We start from the raw sequence: 23,286 nt of genomic DNA on the forward strand, positions 1-23,286 counted from the left end.
ATTTTATGAGCTTCTCCTGTGGCATACACGCGTACAAGACAATCTTGGTCACAAAATATCCTCCCATTTTGTTTTGCCAATTGATGGGGGCAATTTAAAGAACACAGACACCAATGGAAAGAATGATCTTATTTTACTACAAGTATTAAGGCAACACAAAAGTAAAATGATACATTAAATAAAACAATAAGCTTACTATGTGCTTATTAGGAACATAGTGTTAGGAACATGCAAAAATAAGCAAGGTAATGCACCTCATCATTACTACACAAGAGAAAGAGCAGTGATTTAGAAAGACATATAACCAACTGCCTAAATACTTTACCATCATCCAGAATAAGAAATTGCTGGGGAGCCTCATTTTGCAGTGATGACCTGGAGAACCCTTCCTGGCAATTGGGAGAATCCTGGCAATTGGTGCATCCACTTGTAGATGAGGTCTCTAAATTCACCCTGAAAGGGGATCCAGCTTTTACAGGTCCAAATCAGCAAGTCAAAGTGACTTGATTGCATTTTTAGTGCCGAAGCACCTGTGTACTTCCCTCCCAGTTGGGGGCAGGGCATGGCCTGGGGCCAGGTCTTGGCTGGGAGCATCTTCTCTAAAACATCCTACAAACAAGCCTCTATTAATGCCCAGTGGGAAAGTTCCTTAAAATGATACAATTCTTGCAGACAGTTGCACAAGATGTGAAAGTTTCTAAAGCAGCCAGTTGGTGATAAACAGCTAGCATAAGCATGTTGGCCATTTGTTTTTAGCTAAACAATACTGTTATCACATAATGCCCAAGATTCATCCCCTAAGTCAGCTCTGGCTGAGCACTTCACACTTCAAGCCCCCTCTTACACAGTACAGTAACCATGGTCTGTACATTAATATACAGACTGCCTATATAATTTGGTACGTCTACAACTCTTGCCAGTAGGAACTTAGACGTTTGCTACTTGTTCTAGTGGAAAAGGTTTCCTTCAAGGAAGGGTATTGTCCAGATTGATACAGCTTTTTCACAAGAAGGAAACGGTGTTTCTTTCCCAAGGCAAAACTGACAGAATACTTAAGATTGTCACTGTCATGCAAACCTTATCTGTTAGAAGGGATACTGCATTTTTCAGTGACTATCTGTTCTAGGGGCTGAAGGTCTCCAAGCTTTTAAGACCAGTTAAAAGATATGCTAGATAAGTAAAGGCAAAGAAGTTTACAATACTCCTAGATCCCTCTTCCCTATTCTGATTAATGTATTTTTGAACCTGTGCCAGTGAGAAGTAGGACTGTAGTTACCTTAATCCTCTAGCCTGCAATGAAGAGGATGATGTTTGATTAAACAGGCAATAAAAATTTATACAACTAATGTTAATGGATAAACTTTTCTCTACACTCTCAATTACCCATCCTAGGAAATCTGTTTACTTTTCAACTGCCAACACCTAATAGAGAACACAGTAGGTACTGGGAAAATACCAACTCTTCTCCCTTACAAGCCCTAATACTTTGCATTAGCTCAAGTAGCAGCAAAATGAAGGAGCACATGAGCAAGATGATGGTTGCTGTTCCTCTACAAGCCTCAAAGTCTGGCACTAGTATACTTGCCACAAAATTAGGAAAGAGAATGCTGAATGTGGTTCCAAGGCAGAAAGATGACAATGGCTCAGCAGGTATCCCTGAAATCCACTGTACAACAGCAGGTGGGCACACAGTTAAGATGCAGCACCAGCGTGTGTAATCTTGGTTCTCTCCACTGCAGAAGTCTAGTTACCCAGCAGAAACTTTGCTACCTCTTGAATTTAGGCAAAGCTGAGTGCAGTGTCTGCACCACAGACTGTCCTACAGACACAGGCTGACAGCAGGACTAGTGTAGTGTAGTTTCACCAGCTGGATCTCCTTCCTCTGTCTCTCACTGCCATCTTCAACGCTTTGAAGGAAACCGTATTTGTATGTTTTCTCTGGTAACTTCTCCTGCAACAATCAAATAGGGAAAAAAACCCCTCCAAACAATTCACATTAAATCTGCACTTCACACTGTTTTCAAGGCAGTGGCTGTGTCTTTGCAGAAGTCTGAATGCATGACTGCGGAGAGAGCATATGCAAACTTGTTTGTTAATACTTGAGCCTACTAACTGAAACAAAAACATATCCTACCCTTTACTTACAGGGATACATTTTTATTATAGGTCATATAATAAAAATGTCATATGTTCATCTAAGCAGCATGTGAGAAGAAAATGTTATTTGTAGTTTTCCCCCTTAGGATGCATATGTGTACAGAATAGCACGTGATTCAGCACAGAGGTTCTGCAAAATTACTCTATGTACACCTGTAGCCTGCAAGCAGTTTTGACAGTTATTGTTTCAGAACACAACTCTCAAAGGACAAGACAGCAAATCAGATAATCTTTTTTTCTCAATAATGACTTTATTGTAAAAAGAACAGTTAATAAAACTTCTCTGTACATAAGGAAATAATAAGTTCCTATTTTACATACGAAAGTATTGAAAAATAACCATCCAGCGACGATTACAGCGTTTTGTCAATGGCTGGGACTCGGAGCATTTTCACTCATTTTCACTCATCATCCACAGCAATTAAAAAATCAGTTTTTTTGGTAATCCTGAAAAGTGTAAACCACAATGTTAGCAAAATATAGAAGTCCAGCCTCCTCCTCAAGGCCCCCTCCTACTCTTAACTGTTGAATGCTGTTTATGACAGTGACAGTACTTCTTGACATTTTCTAACAAATCCATGAGAGAGTGCTAGAATAAAAGTTCACTTGAAGCAATATGTATATTCCAAAAGTCATCAATTCTGTAATTAAGTTTTAACTGCATTTAGGATACATGTAAATATTTCTCTTCGTTCATACAAAAACCTAACTGTTGATATGCAAATCTAACCACCTAATTCTACTTTGAAACTCAAGAAAAGCAAGCTTGTTCTAAGGCTTAAGTTTGTCCCACCATACACATACTCTAAAGGATTTTTCTTATGTGCTGTCAAATCTAGGACAAATTCTTAATCTTAAATATGAATAGAATGTTTCTGGTTTTTTTCAAAACCAATAGTTTTGATACCAGATTCCTTATGCTTAATCTACATAGGAAAACTTCAGTGCATCATCCTTTATAATCCCTGTTTTGTGTAGCTACAGCTCTGTAGGAATGTATATTAACAGGACTAGAAATAGGTGTTCTGGGGAAGCAGTGCTGCTTGTGGTTAAGTGACAGAGAGGAGATGGGCAGTTATGTCATTATAGAATCAGTGTCTCCCAAAACCTCACTGATCAGAAGTAAGTGGTAGCAGCAGATACAAAGCATGTACGTTTCACACTTTTCTCAGGCAGTCATCCATCTAGTGATAGACTTCCTCTGAGAATAGAGACTGTTTTCTGAGAAGTATTTAGATTTGGTGAACACACCCCACAGGCTACAGGGGTTTTTTCTTGTGGAAAAGCAGCACATGTGGCAATGGCATGAATCTTTATTCCAACAGTCAGCTCCCAGTGCCAGTAATTTCAAAGAGGATACCGATCAGCAAGCACTCAGTTTACTCTGCCAAGTTCTGGAGTGCTAACTCAACAGGGCTAGGGGAAAGAAATGTGCTCTGTAGGATGCAAGGCTATTCTAAGAGTTTCATGGAATGCAACTTATTTTTCTTGGAAATTACATTTGCACATTTCCACACCCTACAGCAATGTTGTCCTTCAAATTTTTATTTAAACCAAGACTAGAGGATTATTCTTCCAAATTACTGTTCAGATTTTAAATTTAGATGGTAATGCTATGTAAGAAGAGCAAATCCAGGACAGCAGATTTGCTAGCTCTATCATTGGCTCTCTACTTTAACATTTGTTGGCACTAGAGGAACTACCTTTGAAACCTTCTGGATCTGTCAGCTCATCAAAGGCAGTAACAGAACATTATGAAAATCCACATTAGAAAATACATCATGTCTCCATTCCCAGTTGGTAGAAATTATAATGCTTTTTATAGCAATACTCAAAGGTCTCAAAAAGTAATGCTAACTTCCTTACCGCCTCATTTCTAGCCAATCTCAAAACTCCTAGCATTTACACAGAAGCATGGAAACATGTTAAAGCAACAATTGTTCTAGCTTGATATAGCTCTGGAAACTCTGCTTATTGTCAAATGCACAAATTCAAACCATTAAGTCACAGAAATCAAGCACTCATTTCTCCTTTTTCCTGTCCTTTAGTTAACAGATGTATACCCCCAAAAACTTATCACAAACTCTCCATGATCTTTGGAAAAGGAGATAAAATGCTTAAATTAATTGTCAGTGCTATTGTAACTTGACAAGTCCCCACATGCCAGGACACCCATGGTACTGGGGTCAGCAAACAATGTGCAAGTAGTCAGCTGATAACTTTTTTTTTTGAGATTGAAAACTCAAAGTAGTGAACCTAATGTATTTTACCTCTAATTTGATGAAGACAGAAACAACAATTCAAAGTGCCTAAAAAGCAAGTTGAACCCTAATAAGGGAGATTTCTCTCTGAACTCAAGAGGAAGTACACTTCTATCAAAGTAGCTCCATTAAAAAAAAAAAAATATCACTCATATTAAAACTTGAGTCTCATACTGGCAATAAGAAAAAGCTGATGCTAACCTGACCACTGCTATCTAGCATATTCCAGATGTTAAGAATACCAACTCCAAGTTTAAAAATAGTATTTACCTTCCTAATAGAAGACCTGAGTAATTTAGTGTCAGATACAGGTCGTGAGTCCTGAGCACTTGTGTTGCCACAAAGGTATGAAATACATCCTACTGTCTGGAGAAGACTGGAGGTGCGTCACAGAAGTGTGCTTAATGTTCCTGACACAGAGTGGTCTTAAAAGTTAACCTCCTTACCTTAAGACAGAGTGAGCAAAAATCTCTCCTCTGAATCTGATCTACCCTCTCCAGCCTGTCATTTCACAGAATATCATGCTATGTTTCAGATTCTCTCTGTCTTTTCTTAAGTGGTGTGAAGTTAAATTACTTCCATCTGAGTAAGAGGTCTCAGCAAAAAAAAAAAAAAAAGTTCATCATAATAGCCTATAATTTACTGGGGAGTACCACTCTCCATTACAGAATTAATGGAATAGGGTTATTTTTTCTAATAGACTCCTAAGCATCATTGAAGAGCCTTTTTTGTGCTAATTCTGTTAGAAACAGGGCTAAGTAATTCTGACTCCAAACCATGTATCATTAAAGGGCTTCAGCCAGTGCTCAAGGAATTAGTTCATTTAGAGGGTTTTTCTTCTAAAACACTGGAAACATCCTATTCTCTCTGAGCATGTAGCTCCTATTTAAAATTGGTGACGTATTACAAAGTTACCTTGATCTATTGCTTCTGGTCTTTTCCTTTTTAAATTTATAAGTCTATTTTGTGGCTCCTTTGCAGCTTCAGCAGGACAGTTGGGTCTTGGAAGCTGATTTCCTGGAGTGGGTCCTGGTCGATTACTGAAATACTTCTGTTTCAATGCCTTAATGATAATTGAAGAAACAGAAACAAGTAATTAGTATGAAGAGGTTATAGTGAAACCAAGCACTTTTAATTGGGCCTTAAAAACTACTTGAACACTTTTATACTACAGAGTGACCTCAAGGCAAATAAAGGTTGTGTTTGCAATTACTATCCACCCCACATGGATCTGTAAAGCAAGAGATAATTGTACACTCCTATTTTTAATCAGTGTTCAAACATCCTGACAAAGCTAGATTATTTTGTAAGAAGTCTTGTATAAGTGGCTTCTAGCTCTGAAGAGCTTACATTCTGAATAGACAGATCACATAAGATGATGATATAAAAGAAAGTAGGAATAATGAAAAATTAAAGGAACATTTTTGAAATCTTGGTCAGATTCACAATCTGAACACCAGCTGTTTTGTTAGTTTTTAAGATGGGCCTTTCCCCCATATTGCTCTAACTGTGCTGTTTCTACCCTGTAAACTGTGAGAAAGAAATCACTTGTACTAGAGCAGAAGACAAACACTAGTCAGCAAGATTGGTTTCATGTAGCAGAATTACATACCTTACTTTAAATTTTTGGAACCATGAAGTGTGATTAATAAAGTAGCTGTCTCTTAGGTAATAATTTCTTGGCCAGTTACATGATATTCAATGTCAGCTATAAAGTTTAGACTAGAAAAGTAATATATATTCAAGTCACTATCCTACAATATGACCTGAAAAATGACTATATACTTTTGAACTATCAGAGAGATTTCTCAAGCATAGCAGAACTAATTATCTGGAAACTTAAGAGCAAATATTCTTAAAGATAGTGGCCAAAACAGCCTGAATGTGCTCTGGAAAAGTCTTCTAGTAAAAAGATACATAACACATGCACTGATCTCATGGATTCCAATCTAAGCAGCAATGAGGGAGTCCTGGCTCAAAGGGGACAGTGGTTTCTTGCACGCTTCCCTATCAGTGTAAAGTGATAGGGAAGCGTGTCAACTGCTTTTAACTTTTAAGCTTTTAACTGCCAACTGGTGTATCTGCCTCATCTCAGAAATCAGTACTGCAAACTAGAACATTCGGCAAGATCTTTCTTCCAAGTCCTCCATTTCTCCCCATCACGGAGTAGTAAAATTGAAAGTATCACAGAAAAGGATAATTAGATAAGAATGACGGTTTAAACACCACAGAATTTTATGTTTAAGAAGTACCATAAAAGTTTAAAAGACTTTGAAGAAGAGACAGGATGAAGTAAGGAGAAAAATCTTCCAAACCCAGGGAGTAAGATAAGCTATGTTAAGACTTAACCTTCGATTTTTGGGTGACTGAATTCAGCATGTCAAATATCACTGTTGGAAGGTCATGGCTCATACACATTTTAGTTCTTTACCTTGACTCCACACTGGGAATGGAGATGACCACTTAGTACTATCCATGCCTTTCACAGTTCTCTCTATAAAACACTGGGATTACGTTTCTAGTAATTCAAGTCATGTTTCATTTCAAACATGGCTAACTGGCTTCAAAAAACATTTATCTGATATTAAAAGTGGTTTAATGAACATTAGGAGATAACCCAAATGTACTGTACCTGAGTAGCTGTTACTCTAGTGGAAGGATTAAACGTGAATAAGCCTTGAAGAAGACTGAGCAGATCATCACCAGCTGCACTGAAGATATGCTGAAGTGGCATTCCAGGGAATGGCTTAAAAGTGACATAATCTGGAAGACTTGTCATCCCCTACAAAGACCAAAAATAGAATGTATATTCTAAACTGAAAGAGTTCAGCTTTTCACAGAAAGTGAACTGCATATGGCTCTTTCACCAGAAGCAACTCATCTTTCAAAACACATTGCTAATACTTGGTCACTGAAATAAAATAACTAGAGGAATAGAAGGTCATAAAAGCTTTTTTTAAAGTAACTGTTACAGTGTGAAACAACTATCCAAATGATCACTTCCCTTGACCTTCACTGGTCACTTCCCTTGCCTTAGTTGTGACCAGTTCAAAAGGAAAAACTGCTCAAAGAAGTATGAAAGAATTTTAGACTGGGTCAGACAAATGAAATAAAACCTCCTTTAGTGAACTGACATGGCAAGAGGGAAAATATTTACAAAAGAGTCAGTCTTCACCTTCTCTACATTAATAAACGTTATCTGAACATCATGTGCATTTTGATTTTAAATGCACAACTGAAACTTTATATGGACAATGGGAGCAGGGAAGGAAAATATGCATCCAGCAGTTAAACAAAAAATGAACTGCACTTTTTTGTCCTCTAGGTATGAGATCAAACCCATTGTGTTCACATTCTAGCATAAAAATTACACAGACAATTGTAACAGACAATTACACAAACATAATGATTTTGTAGTGTTTTAAGTATTTAAAGCCTTAGCTGTCACACTTCAAGTTTGTCCAAGTAAAGTAAAATATTAATACAACATCAAATATGTATTCAATCAGTTATAATCTTGATAGTAAAGGCTGCAATTATTAAAATGCACATGTTTGGAAATGAACTTGGGAATTATGTTATCTTTGTTATGTTAACCAATCTCCTATTCTCTCTTTTCCCCACTAGTATCTTAAATTTTCCACTCCAAAGGAAGGAGAAATGTCATTGCAAAAACCTTCATGCATTCCATTTAGAACCCTCGAGAAATATCAGAATTGTGGGGGCCTAGCAGTGCCTCACACAGCAGTTCTCCATTTGGCTACAGCTCCACTTCATGATCACATACCCATAGCATTTCAGCACCACTTACAATAAAGAAAAGCTGCATGGAAAGAAGGCAGAAGTGAACAAGTCCAGTGAGTGCTTCCACAACTCAGCAACAAAAGACAACATCCTGATCAGGGAATTCTGGACTCCCTGTGTCCAGAACTGGTACTACTCCCTGGTAACTGGTACAAGTAGCTCATCAGACATTGTCTTGCCTCCCATCACTCTGTTTAATAACCACGGTTGGGTAGGTCATTGTGTGACGTGACAATAAGTTTGGCCTGGTGTTACTTAACTTGCTGTCATCTCAGAGAAAATCGTACTGATTGTATTTGTTTCAGGACCATTGTTGAGGCAAATTGTTTATCCTGTTGGTCTCCGCTTCGTATTACTCCCAAACTATAATTTACCAAGGCCAACTTAGGTCCCTGCAAATGGTTCCTACTTCTGAAAGTGATTAAAGCCTTCCAGGTTAAAGCATGCTAATTAAACAAGCACCTCAAAAACTTTAAGCAGCAACAACAATCTCACACTAGTAGCCATGTGATACTGTGCACATAGAAAGGAAGTGTTGATACTGTTACTGTCGACCAGAGGTTTGGCAAGAGAAACAACAAATCTCAGTTGCTTTATGAGATGAAGCAACTGCCTTCTGAAAAATCTACTCAAGTATTCTGGTATAATCACTTAATTTCAAGGGCTAAAATAGAGAGTATCAAGTAAAACCAGTATCAGTCTGTTAAACAAAACTCACAGGCCACTGCTCTTCTGTTGGAGTGCCCAGTGTTTCAAATATCCTTGTCAGCTGGTCAAGATCAGAGTCTCCAGGCAAAAAAGGAACCTGGAAGAAGAACATGGTATTTGAATTAGCTTCTGAACTTCAATTTTAGAAAGAAGCTTTGAATGATACTGCATAATTGTAAGGCAAAAGCCCCCTGTATACCATCTCCCCACAAAGAGGTACACTGGATAGTTGAGGCATTCTATTTATGCTCAAATAGATTCTGAAAGTTTCTGAACCCAGGCTTGGTATCCGTGACTTGACAGCAGTCAGCTTAAACATAAGACTGTGCTTAATAACAACCACATTAATGTAAAATTTACTAAACACAGAAAAGATCTTATATCTCAGTAGTCAGCCTAAAGTCAGTTGGTCATCTTTTCCCCACTTGTTCACAGGAGGTAGCTTTTATATATATTTAAAGTGAATCACAAGTTTGCCTTACGAAATTAAATGAAAACTTGAAGGAAAGTAGAGGCCCACTAGGAGAGAAAACTGTCTGATCAGTGTCACATGACATTTAAATAAAGCAAAAAACTGAAAAGGGGATATTTGTCCAGTCCAACTTCTAGCTCACATATCAGACACACAATGTAAGGAAAAATAAACTTGGTGACCAAAGCAAATTTATGAAGAATTAGAGGCAGTGTTTAATTAATTGGGACAGAAAAACCATAATTGATATCCCTAGTAGACAGCATACTATATTGTGGCATCATGAAAGCCCCTTGAATATAAACTGCATTCATAAAAAGCTCTCGGAAGTTGCATTGTCCCAAAAAAGGACACATACATTTCAAAATATCACAATGATAAAAACTGAACCATAATGCACTTTGTGTTTTGTGACAAACCAAAGAATCAAATGAATTCAAGAATTATTGGCTTACTAACTTTGCTTAAATGCATTCAGATTTAGCAGGTCTAATGCATATTTATGTATCCATCACCAGTGCTGCTTAAAGAGCCACTGATCATTTCCATATCTTGACCTGCCAATCAAATTCAACCAGCACACCTATTTGGTGTGACCAGTCAAAAGGTTTCTTTCAAAGTCTTTTCACACAAGTCTGGTTATGATATGGCCACAAAAGCATTCAAAGGTGTAGAAACCAAGCAGAAGTCACTTAGTCATGGAAGTGCAGGATACTTCATGCCTTCAGCTGTGTCTGTACCCCAACTCTCCACTGCTCCCCTCACACTTTAATGTCTTCTCCAAAGAGCTATACAATAAACATTCCACTTCAGTGGAAAATACTCAAGGATCATTACATTTGTGTACCACACTGAAGAGTGCCATAGGATTATCCTGATGTTAAGCTTCACAGCTTCATTCCAGTATTGTCAACTAATCGCATTTTAGAAGAAAATTAGTCCTCCATTCATTTTCAATAAAACCACAATTAAGGTACCGGTGATTATAACTGAGGAACAGTGTATAAGGGATAGCCCAAGCACGTTTATGCATGTGATGTTACATTACTAGAACAGTAGTGAACTAAAATAGGTATCTGGACTGGTGACAGTTTCTGGCAACTTTTTAACCCAGGTGTTTAAAGACTTCCAATGCTTGTGATGTTTATGAAGTCTCAGTTTATTCCAGAAAACCACTTTGATTACAGTTAATAAGATTTTGGAAAGTTTTTTCTGGCCTGTATTCATTTGCTTTTAGCACGAAAGAAAAAACCCATAAAAAGCTGTAGTGAACAGAAGGGCAAATACAAAATGCTTACATTTGAATACTTACTCTGAGGAGCAATTCAGCTAAAATACAACCAACAGCCCACATATCAACACCAACACCGTACATTCTAGCCCCAAACAATAGCTCTGGAGCTCGGTACCACCTGAAAAGAAAACACATTTTGGAAGAATAATCTGGCTTTGCCCATGTCAAATGCTACATACTGTTACAATGCAAAAGCTAAGAAAAGGATATAACTTCTACCTATATACTTTTCCAACATTGAAGAGTTGTATTCTGTAAAGTATTTTGTTTAAGAAGAAATGAACAAATTTGTGCACACGTCACCATAGGGTCATGTACAACCACAGATTAATTGCAGTTTCAACTGACCTGATTACAAGTATTGAACAGCAGACACGCAAGGAAGAAAGTTCTTAACATGCAGGTAAACTGAAATTTTCTTAAAATTTTATGTTGAATGAATCACAGCAAGACAGAATTCCTTCCATCTCCCAACAATTTCCATATCAACAAACCTAAGTATAGAGACTACTTTTATGTAAAATGAGCCTTGTTTTCTTGAAAGAACTACTCACACTGCCTAAGAACAATCAAATTTAACAAAATGGCACTGCATTTGACACTGTAGGATTTCTGTCTTTTGAATAAAGGTGTTAAATCAGCTTTGCCTGAATAGCTTTAGCATCCCAGCAGTCAGAAAGCAGAATGTTGCATATTTTGCAGCCCCACTTTTTAGAGCACACCTTAAATAAGCATGCCATAAAAACTATTCATAAATACTTAAACTGGTTCAAGTGTTTGTCTCAAAATAGGTAATGTGAATAACTCCAAAAATGGTTCTAGGTTCTTGTGATTAGCAGAAAGTAGCAGCTGTCTTTCTTGCTCCAAAATCCAGGCTTCTAAGCAGACACGTGCTATTTCCAGACATTTCAAAAGAGTATAATTTTGATAGATAACAGGAACCACCCCCACAGATATATACTCAAGCAGCTCTTACGGAGACTTTGTTAAACAATGCTTCCTTGTGGTACTTTTATGCAGCTCTTGCCACATCACATGAGCAGATACCACTCTGAATATGTTGATTTGACATGACATATTTCAAGAAATACCTATAAAGCAACTAAACAATCTCTGTGTAAGAAACAAAATAGAGCACCTTACCTTGTTACTACCTGATGTGTGTAAACTCTGTTCGGGCTTCCAAAAGATTTTGCCAAGCCAAAGTCAGCCAATTTCAAAACTCCATTTTCATCTAGCAACAAGTTATTTGGTTTAAGATCCTGTCAGTATAGAAAACAAATAATGAGATTTGCCAGTATTGATAAAAACAGACATATAATGAATCTCCTGGCAGACATATCATAACAGTGTTGTAAAATGAAAGATTTAATTCTATCCTAAATCCTACATTGTGAGCAAAAAAATTTAACCCCCCCCAGGATATAAGGATTTCATTATATATGAAAACCATAGTGAGACAGACCCATTTAATATTAACACATTTAACTTGCAGAGTTTAAGAAAGCCTCTTGATAGGTTTTACATTTTCTGCAAGTACAGCAGTTATGTTATCTGCACAGCTGCCAAATGAATAATAAAAAGACTTGGCCGATGCTTCAAATAATGGCAGAAATCACAGAAGTCACACAGTTCAATACAGTAGCAGTATATTGTGGGCTGACCTCAGGCCAACAGAGATCAACCCAACAGTACCCAACAGTATCCAACCCAAAAGTATCCACACAGCCATTTGCTCTTTTTATTCTTATCCCACCCACCACCTTCAGCAGTACAGGGGAGAGAAGATCAAAAGCAGGAAAACTCTAGGAGCAGTACAAAGGCAGTTTAACAGGAAAGAACTAAAAATCAAAGCAAACAAGCAAGGCCATGGAAATCCTTCACCACCCTCCAAAAGGAGAGTGATACATAGTCTCCAAACAGCCGCTAGCTTGTAAACCAAAGTCCCCCTTTCTCCTCTACCCCAGTTTTTACCACTGACCAAGGCATTACATGCCATACAGTATCCCTACGAACAACTTGGGTCAGCTGCTCCAGCTGTGTCTCCTCCTTACTTCTTGCCCCAAGCCTACTTTTCAGGGCAAGGGCAGAGTGAGAAAAAGAGAAAGCTTTGACACTGCCTGATAGAAAGGAGAAAGCCTCAAGAGTTCAGCTGCTATGAAAAAAGTCCAATCCATCCCAGGCAGACCCAGTTCACAGTGATAATTAAAGTCACATCTAACTGGAGAACCTTTTATGCAAGTATCAAAGTCATAACCACATCAGTAAATGTTAACATTTCTGGTACTGCTATTATCTCTCCAAAACAGCAAATATGAATGCTTATGGAATGAGACTGTCTAAATTCCAAAACTACCTTCATTAGGCTTTAGATTGTGACCCAATGTGATTTTTGTTGCAGGATGAAGGCGGTCAATTTAGTACATGCTTACCCTGTGTAAAATCCAATGCTGATGTAAATACTCTAATCCTTGAAGCGTCATCAGCATATAAGCCTTGATGTGAGACTGCGTCAACACAATACTTGTATCCTTTATAATAACCTGCAAAGTGTTGAAGTCATGGTAAAGCTCAGCACACAAGACAACCTCATCTCCATTCTTTCAGCTCAAAAGTTATTTCCACCTTTAAGACAGGCTTCAGATTGGCAGTCATATATTCTCTACCATTTCACCCTTTTCCCAGAAAAATAGTCAGTTCTGGAGATCAGAATTGAAATGGGGAGTCCAGATAGCTTACGTGAACTTTGCATAACCCAACAACAAAAAAATGCATGGGAAACAGAAGTTTAGCATTCAATCTCAGTTCCATGTTGATACCCAGGACAAAGACGTACACATAAAAATGATAAAAGTGACAATAAACTAGAAATTATGTTTCCACTTATTCCTTCTTTCTCTTTGCAATTTAAGTAACTAATCTTTGTAAATACAATGGTTTCCTCTTCTATTTCCAAGAAGACCAGAGGGTATGGCCACTTGATTGTATTTAAAAAAAAAATCTACTTCAGTTTTCTACATTCTTTGATTTTTAACATTAAAATTCTACAAAGACCCCAAAGCTTGTTTGTTAATACTACAGTCCTGCTCAGTAACAGCCTTCCATAAGCTGAGTTACGGAAGAGCTAAGACTGCACAAATTTCATGTACGCAGCATATGCTTAATCACAACAGGCAGCAGTCTCAGTGGCAGCCTGAGTGATAGCACAGCACAATTTACAGATTGCACACATGTACATCATGCAATCCAAGAATATTTAATTTTTCTTTGTACACCAATCTTCTTCATCTCTAAACTTTGCCTAACTACTACGGAAACAGAATGAATCCTCTAAAAGTCTACTCGTTACTAACCTCTATTAGCAAAAATCTGATCTAACCTTTTCATGACTTGCATTCACCTAAATTTCAGCAAGCCTGTCCCTGGAAGGCACCGATTTGCAATTACCTAGCATTGCTAAATTTGAAAACATGTTAAAAGTGCACATGATTTTACTACCAGCTTGTCTCTTACTATATTTTAGTGTCACACTTATGTGAACATGTTTGGTGTTATGCTTATCAACTGCATTCCAGAAGCAATGATCCAGAGGTTCTACACTCTGACTGGAGTTCCAGAAAACGAACATAGTCAACACAATTTCTTTCTTTAAGATCACGCTGACAAGTATTTCAAAGTAAAGGAATTAATCAAATGAGAACTCAAAAACTTAAATTACTAAAGCTACTTTTAAGACATGACCTTAATCAACTGACATAATAAAAGACACCTTTCAAATATAGGCCTGTTAAAGCAGCACTTTACATAAGCCTGTTAAAGCAGCACTTTCATAAACCATCTTAATATATGGAAATAAAAAGTCTTTAAAAATCTTACCTCTAAATCTGTTTCCATAAAATCAAACACCAGACTAATATTAGACTTGTGTCCAAATGCATCAATAAGCTGCAAAACAAAATACATTATGATTAAGCATGCTCTGATTCTTCCAGTTTTCTGAAATTCAACACTACTGTAGTCTGTACGTGGATTTTCAGCTTACTGAGAATTTGTTCAAGTTCTTTGACTTGTAACACAAAAATTCTTACTCAGTTTAGCTTCTTAACTCAGTTTCCAAACCAGAAAAAAATTCCCATTAAATATGGCAATAACATTTCACATGATTGCCCTTCCTTCCCGGAGACAGACAAAAGAGCAAGAATTAACTTTATCATGTTAACTACAACAGATAATGTAATGCAAACTACTTATCTTCCAAACTTTCCTGTTCTAACTACCCTTCATTGAGACAAGACTAAGTTTGCCCATGGATTCAGCTTTGTGCATCTCCTTCCTGTAAGCATACAATATTTAGAAATTTTAAGTGTTAGGCTTATGAACTTCAGACATTTTTAGATCTGCATTCATTATTGTAGCTAGCTTTCGAAGGTAAATAAACCTCTTTCGAGGACATCCAAACAGCCCTTTCTTAGGATGAAGCTGTGTAATGACACAATCAATTTCTAATTTGAGAACACAACCGTGATATTGAGCAAAAGCAAGAGATCATTTAGCCTGGTGTTCTTCCTTCAAGATGAGGAAGATATGTGTGCAACTGGTGCAGCTCATTCCTCAGTCTCAGTGTGATGACCACATAAATTGGCAAATTGCAAGGTATTTGTTTGAATAGTTCAGAATAGCAGTGACTGTGCCCCTTACACTCCCAAAACCCACAAAAGTTTTGTAGGGACTACTAAGAGGAGCACAACACCATCTCTTGTTTTTAGAACCTGCTTCTGGAACTCCTGATCATAAATTTGTCTAACTCTTCTTTGAACGGTTGATGCAATTTGCTTCTACACGGCCCATGGCAACACATCCTATGAATTCATTACACACTGAGTGAAGCAGTACAGTCTCCACTCCTGCTGCCAATAGGTTTTAAATGCATCTTATTTCTAGGACAATGGTGTTTAGAAATATAATTCCTGCACGGACACCACCTATCAGCTTGGTTTTGTAGACCTCCCCATTACCAGCTTTTCCCTCTCCAAAGTGATTAATTCCTCATTTTTTCATAAAGAATATGCTCCATCCCTCTGCCATTTTAGCTGTCACCCCCTGCATATTCTCTAACCTTGATAGCTAAAGCAACCACTTTGAAAGTAGGGTCACAATCCAGAAGAGAACCATATTTCCACTTTGAAAAGTATATGGAAAATTAGTATTTCATGTACTTAATCATATTGACACTTTCTAATTACCACTATGATCTAACTTTTTAGTGTCTTTAGCTCCAGCTGTGTATCTGTAGGTGTAAGTATACCAAAATGCAATTAAAACTAAAAAGATATCAGTCTTACTCCTTCCCAAAGAGACTTTAAACATCATATCTATGTGCTAAAATAAGCCTGCTACTTTATACATGACTAATAAGCCACATGACTTCCCTGTTACCATTGCTTTAAAAAGCCTGCTTTTTGACTGTCACCAGTTCCCTATGAAGCAATCAATCAAGTAAATTCAGCACTGTGTTCATTAGCAATCCTATCAGAGATGCAAAACAAAGCAATCTACATTCTCACAATTGCTCTACCATTAGCATCTATGTAGGCCCAGGCAAAAAACTGAAATGATTAAAAAAAAAAAAAAACAACACCTCTGCCTTTGTTATTGAAATAGGCACATAATAATTGACATAATAATTGTTGAATTACTGAAAGTATTTTAAGACTGATTCTAGAACTAGCATTTGTTTTACTTACACCAATAATATTTGGATGGCTTAGCTCCTGTAACAGTTTTATCTCCCTGAGGGCAGTCCTGTTGATTCCTACAGTGATGGAAAGAAGAAAAGAAGATGAAAGAACAAAATAAAAACTCTGGATTAAGCTCCAAATAAACTTGTCATTCTACTACTCACAGACTATTTACTACTACAAATTACATTCCTAACACTAGTCAATTTGCTAAATAACATGGACATTGCCATAACTAAATTGCTGCAAAATAGAAATGGGCATACACTTTCTTCCACGGCAAGTCCATTTCACACCATAGTAATCAGACTTAGATTATGAAGCAACACATCTACATTTTGGCAAAAAGGGAAAGTTGTAGGAAAAAAAATCACCTTTTTCAGGGTATTGGAAGGCTTCCTTTAATTTTAAAGAAAAGTTTCATTTTGCAATCAGTCCCTCAACATGTCTCACTTCCAGAGGGAGGCATACCATCAACCCTCATTAATAAACCTCTTTTCTTTTTGACATACCATTATCTAATAATGCAAGGCATATGTTTTTCTACATTTATTCTGTAGCATATACAAGGCATAAAAGAGAGAGCAACCAAAACCTGCTTACTCTTACTTGAATTTCCCCATAAGCAGATTTTATAGAGGAAAAACCAGGGGCCAACAGGGAGCAAATGGTGTCCTTCAGCAGTCACACTGATGGCACTGTATCAAACCATGGTTCCTGCAGGGTACCAATTCCTCCTTCAAAAATGCCAGAATGCGTGGCTTGTATGAAAACTGGCAAGCAAATACTCCTGTGGTGTATCATGCAGGAAATTCCAGCTGCACATGAGCTGAAAAACAGTGCTCTCCTAAAACCTGGCATATGATTCAATGCTAAAACTTGCAAAGTTTTGGGTCAAGCTACATTGATTACTTTACATTCCTGCCTTGCCTGTTTTAATTACATGTTTTGGAATCAAATTAACAAAGGCTGCTTTTGGGTAGGCACAGTCTTAGATGAAAACAAAAAAGCATGCCATGTTATCAGATAACACAGGGAAAGCAGATATGATCATTATTTTGAATAACATCTTTCACCTACAGCTAGATACTGTAGAGGGCAAAAGCAATGACTGTCCCTAAGGGCCATTAGGCCATTGAGGGACAAGTAGATCACAACTCTCAGGCAGCTGGCTCAATTGTGAGACTCTGGGATGAGTGATCAGTTTCTCTTTAAAAGAAAAGAACTGGAGAGTTGATAGCAAAGACTGTTCACTGGAAAGCTGATGGAGTCCTGAAGGACAGCAGCCTTCACACAAATAAAATTCTGCTGCACCTTGCAGGCGATAAGACAAAGATTACTTGGTTTCAATTTGCCATATTCACACCTACAGGCACAGGGTTGGTCAGAGCACATGCTCCATAGGGTTGAACATCAAAAAAACAGGACACAGAGACAAGAGTTTTGATCTTGTTTTTATCCACTTTTGCCTCTGTGCACATCACAAAAATAGAACAAAGGAAACATCTGAAAACATGCTAATATTCTCACTCATCTTAAGTATTTAAGGCATAGAGATGTGTTGATACAAAAAGGTATTCTAAACTCAGTGCTGTTATTACTATTAGTCCATGCTATATTCATGTGTGAATTCCATTAAAATTGAGAAGGTATATTTAAACATATACCATTCATGCAGGTGTCTATGCTGTTTTTGGTTGTGCCTGCAGATTGTGAAGCAAACCTCTACTAAGCCTTACTAAGCTCAATTTTCTCAGCCAATGGTATGGGAAATTAATGTCTCAATTCACAAAAACAAAGCAAACAAAGCACAGCTTCTACAGTATGAATTTGTTTTAAAACTCACCATCTTTAGCTTCTGATCTATGCCCCAGTTTAATCTGAAAATAAATATTTCATGTTAAGCAAAATTAAGATGGTGGAGAATACATTTTTTTAGTGTTGCTCCTCTAAGACAGAATTAGTTTTTGAGTAATGAAGCACTTTACCAGCTGGGTTGGCTTTAACTGGAGTTTATTTCCCCCTTAAAAAATAACTGTCTCTACAGCATTAGTTTTGACAAAAAATAGCAATGAGGGCACTAAAAACAGACATAATGCAAGTATAAACTACTTTGTAGCCACAAAGCATTATTACAACACTAAATGAGCTTCTCCTTAGGGAGAAATGAGAGCTAAGTAATTGACAGTTATCTTAGAGTGATTCTAGTAAAATTAGCATAGGCTGTAAACTCAGGCAGGCTCTAGGTCTTTTTGTCTCAATCATCTAATGACTTGAAATTTTAAGTCTAGAATCCTACCATTGATATTTCCAGATGATAAAAGTTAAGAAAATATTCTGATAAAACAAAGAACGCTCTCCACCACAGCCTCTACCAGCAGCAACCATACAAAACAAATATTGCAATGCGAAAGGAATTAGTGCATTAAACAAGATTGCTTACTATTAACACAATTCAACCTTGAGTCTTCAAATAAAGAAACCATTGTGACATGCATTTTTCATCCCTTACAAAGAACAGCTGAAGACCCATTTTTAATATAAAAACTTCCTGCAATTCCTTCAGATAGTAACAATTGAAACACTTCATGACAATGTAAGCATTTTCATCATTTGTATGCAAACCAGCATGCTAGATATCCAAGATCACTTTTGTCATATTTTATCAAAAAACAATCATACTGGATAAGGGACATTACTGGAAAACTCTGAAGTCTAGTAAGGGCCTCTGACTACTATTCATTATTGTTTGTTCAAGCTGGCAGCAACACAGTAACAAATAAAGGACTGAGGGTACTCAAAAGAGACTTGAGGGCCCCAGGACAATTAATAAAAGAATATGGAGCACAGACAGTGATCCTTCTGGCATCAAGAAATAATACTGATAGGAATAGGCAGATCCATCAGGTTGCCATGTGGCTCTGAGGTTGGTGTCACAAGAAAAACTTTGGGTTCTTTGACAGCTGAAAGTTTGAACACCTGTTCTACTGACACCTGATGGGTTGCACCTTTCTCAGAGTTGAAAAAGAGCTCTGGCAGAGGAGCTAGCAGGGCTCATTGGCAGAGCTTTAAACTGGCTTGGAAGCAAGGAAAGGAAAATACCCAGCTCACCAGTGATAATCAGTGGGACAGTGTGTCAAAACTTGAGGAAATGAACACTAATGGGCTACCTCCATCTGCTTCATGAGGGGCTGGCTACAAATTACAGCACCTGAAATGTTTCTCTACCAACACATGAGGAGCAAACAAGAGGAGCTCAAAGCTTCGATTCAGTCCCACAGATGTGATATCATTGACTTAAGTGAAACCTGGTGGGATCAGTCCTGAGACTGGAGTGCCCTGTTGGGCAGCTGCAGGCTCTTCAGGAGACGCACACAGGACAAAAGAGGCAGGGGGGTGGCATCATATGTAACGAAGGGCTGGAATGTACCAAGCTTACAGCTGGAAATGGTGCAGTTGAGAGCCTCTGGGTAGGAAAGAAGGGACAAATAATGTGGATGTCATTGTGGAAGTCTGCTACAGATCTCCCAGTCAGGACAATGATGCCAATTCATTCTTCTTTGAGGAATTAAGGGATGCTTCCAAATAAACTGCCCTTGTTCTTATGGGGGACTTCAACTTGTCAGAAAGCAACTGGAAGCATCACACAACAGGTACAGCCTGGGACAGAAGATTCCTGAAAATCTGGACAACTTTGTAGAAAAGGTCCCACGGGAGCTGACTCAAAACGACCTTCTTGGATCTGCCGCTTGTCAACAGAGAGAATCTCATGAGCAAAGTGGAAACTGAGGCCATCTTGGCCACAGCAATCACAAAGCCATTGAGTTTAAAATCTCTGTTAACAGTAGGAAAGTGCCAGCAAAACTTCAACCCTGAACATGAGGAAAGCAGACTTCAGGCTACTCAGGGAATTGATAAGTAAAGTCCCCTGGAAAAACATTTTTGCAGGTGCTGGGCCCATCAGTGCTGGCTACTTTTTAAGCATCACCTCCTAGGGGCACTGGAACAGGCAATTCCCAAATGTCATGAGTCAAGCAGATGAGGAAGAAGGACAACTTGGCTGAACAGGGATGTCCTCTTGAATATAAGGTAAAGAAGGAAGGCATACGCTCAATGGAAGCAGGTCAGGTGACATGGAAAGAACACAGAGAGGCTGCTACACACTTATTATTAGAAGGGGAATCAATATGAGATTTTATTGAGATGGTGGCCAACCTCAATGGACAAAGCTGCAAGAAACAAGGCTCTGCTAATTCAATTATTCAGGAAACATTTGTCTAAAAATGACAAGACTTGAGGTAACAGCACAAAGCTGATTCAGAGGAGTTTAAGTTGGATATTAGGATAAGATTCCTCATCCAAGGGAAGCAGCCATGGCACCCAGTGGTGTTTGGACAACTGCCTCAGGCACAGGGTGTGATTCTTGCATCGTCCGGCACAGCAATGACAGCTGGACTTGATTATGTTGATGGGTCCCTTCCAACTCAGCATATTCTATGTTTCTATAAATTTTAAGGAACTTTATACAGGATAACATTCTGGAATGAAGGAAATTGGACACTGCCACAGGAACGATTTAAAATAAAACAAAAAAACCCAACTATCAAGGCACAGTAAAGTCTGCAGTTCAGTAATGTGTGTGTGTTGGTTTGTTTGTTGAATAAACCTAACAAATAACTAGAAATTCAAGTCACAGACCATGCAACCCTTCAGAAACACAGCAAAGCCACTCCCTCTTCTGGGGTGGGTGGGCATTACAAACAGGTTAACCAGATCATTTAAACAAACTTCTGTGCTTAAAGAGATAAAAATGCATATCATGCCATTTCCCATCAAGTTGGTTAAAAAAAAAAAAAAAAAACGTTAGGTAGGTCAAGAGTAACCAGACACTTTGTGACACGCTGAGAAGACATTCTGATACATACCTTCTTAATAGCGACGATTCGGTTGTTCGTCTTGTCCTTGGCTTTGAAAACGGTGGCGAACTGGGGACAGAGAGAGATGCTGCCGTGAGCAGGGCCTGACAGACTGGGCGAGGGAGAGGTCCCGAGCCCTCCTCGGGCCCGGGGTGGGCACCGCCCCGCGCTCCCCGCGTCTCCCTCCCGCCGCGGGCGGGCGGCGACACGGGCCGGGCCCAGCTGAGCTGCCGCAGCCCCAGGGCCGCGGGCGGCCCCCGCAGCGGTCGCTCACCTGCCCCTCCCCAAGGAAGTCGAGCTTCTCGTAGCGCTTGGCGCGGGCCCGCGCATCCATGACCGGCGGTTGTGCGGCGGGAGCGGCGGCGGGGATGCCCGGGAAGGCGGCAGCACTGCGCGGCGCTGCTCGGCGCTTTAACCCCCCGGCCCCGCCGCTTCCGGCCCCGGCCCGGCCCGGCCCCTGCGCGCGCAGCGGCCCCCGGCGAGGCGCAGGCGCCGTTCCCTGGCGGATCGGCCCCGGCTCGGGTGCGCGGCGCGGTTCGCGCTGCGGCTCTCTGCGGCAGCGGGCAGCAGCTCCTCCCCGACGCTGCTCCTGTTTTCACCCTGATCTCACGTCTGACATTCAGGGACATTTCTGTAACTTCTGTGCTTAGAGGGATAGTTTTTTAATTAAAAAATTATTATTATATAGAAAGGGTGCTCTCAGGCACTTTGTTAGGTTCTAGTGGAAATTCTTAATTGTACTTCTATAGTTTCTTCATTATGAAAAATTACCTACAATATAGTACTTAAAACTACCGTCAATACTATCAATACTACTACTGTAAGAGTTCTCATACAGGAGAAATTCTCACTTGAAAATTAATTTCCCTACACGTCCAAGCTTTGCTATTATTTACTAATTAGTCTGTAAGACCAACAAAGTTGTGCAACTATGAAGAATAGCCAACATCTCTGAGAGCACTTCAGCGTCTTCCTGCCTGTAAAATCATTCTCAGTGACACATCCAGGGGAGTCAGTCTTAACCTCAATCCCTGGAAAAGTGGTGGTGTGCCTCATACTGGAGGCCATCTCTCCCTATGTGGATGACAAGAAGATGATCAGGAATATTAACAGGGCTTCAATAGAAGCAAATATTGACCAACCTGATTGCCTTCCACAAGGAAATAACTACCTGGATGGTAAGGGGAGGGCAGTGGATATTGTCTACTTGATATCAGTAGGGATTTCAACGCTGTCTGTTAACATCCTCATAGACAAACTCAGGAATGCAGGCTGCATGAGTGGACAGTGAGGTGGATCAAGGACTGGTTGAACAACAGATCCCAGAGGGTTACAATCAGTGTCACATTGGAGGCCTGTCCCTAGTGGTGTCCCTCTAGTGTCACCCCTAGTGGTGTTCAATGCTGTACTGTTTAACTTATTCATCCATGACTTGGATGAAGGGGCAGATGCCTCCTCAGCAAATTCACTGAGAACACAGAGCTGGGCAGAGTGGCTGATACCCTGGAGTGCTGTGCAGCCCTTCAGAAGGACCTCAGCAGGATGGAGATGGACAAAGAACCATCTGAAATTCAGCAAGGGCAAGTGCAGGGTCCTGCACATGGGGAGGAACAACCCCAGCACAGCACAGGCTGGGGCTGCCCTGCTGGGGAGCAGCTCTGTGGAGAAGGACCTGGGGGTCCTGGTGGACAAGAAGCTCTCCATGAGCCAGCAGTGTGTCCTGGTGGCCAAGAAGGCCAATGGCATCCTGGGGGCATTGGGAAGAGCATTGCCAGCAGGTGGAGGGAGGTGATCCTGCCCCTCTACTCAGCCCTGCTGAGGCCTCACCTGGAGTGCTGTGTCCAGTTCTGGGCTCCTCAGGACAACAGAGACATGGAGCTGCTGGAGTGGGTCCAGCAAAGGGCAAAAAATTTTATTAGGGCTCTGGAGCATCTCT

General features: G+C 39.4%; 1 protein-coding gene across 2 annotated transcripts; it reads right to left on the bottom strand.

Annotated features, from left to right (window-relative positions):
- Positions 1-116: 116 nt before the first annotated feature.
- CDK7 (cyclin dependent kinase 7) lies at positions 117-21,768 on the bottom strand. Of its 2 annotated transcripts, XM_058043972.1 has the most exons (12): positions 21,625-21,768; positions 21,360-21,419; positions 18,281-18,314; positions 16,441-16,508; positions 14,573-14,641; positions 13,129-13,239; positions 11,840-11,958; positions 10,715-10,814; positions 8,941-9,027; positions 7,051-7,200; positions 5,334-5,481; positions 117-2,604 (listed from the first exon to the last, which is right to left on the bottom strand). In XM_058043972.1, exons 1-12 carry the CDS (start codon positions 21,682-21,684, stop codon positions 2,579-2,581), a joined length of 1,032 nt encoding a protein of 343 aa, XP_057899955.1. In that variant the 5' UTR covers positions 21,685-21,768; the 3' UTR covers positions 117-2,578. The 2 variants fall into 2 exon arrangements, with proteins under 2 accessions (XP_057899955.1, XP_057899956.1); XM_058043973.1 differs by lacking the exons at positions 18,281-18,314; positions 21,625-21,768.
- Between the last annotated feature and the right edge of the window lie 1,518 nt (positions 21,769-23,286).

This window comes from Melospiza georgiana, chromosome Z (genome assembly GCF_028018845.1).
Source record: "Melospiza georgiana isolate bMelGeo1 chromosome Z, bMelGeo1.pri, whole genome shotgun sequence".
Lineage (NCBI taxonomy): Eukaryota > Metazoa > Chordata > Aves > Passeriformes > Passerellidae > Melospiza > Melospiza georgiana.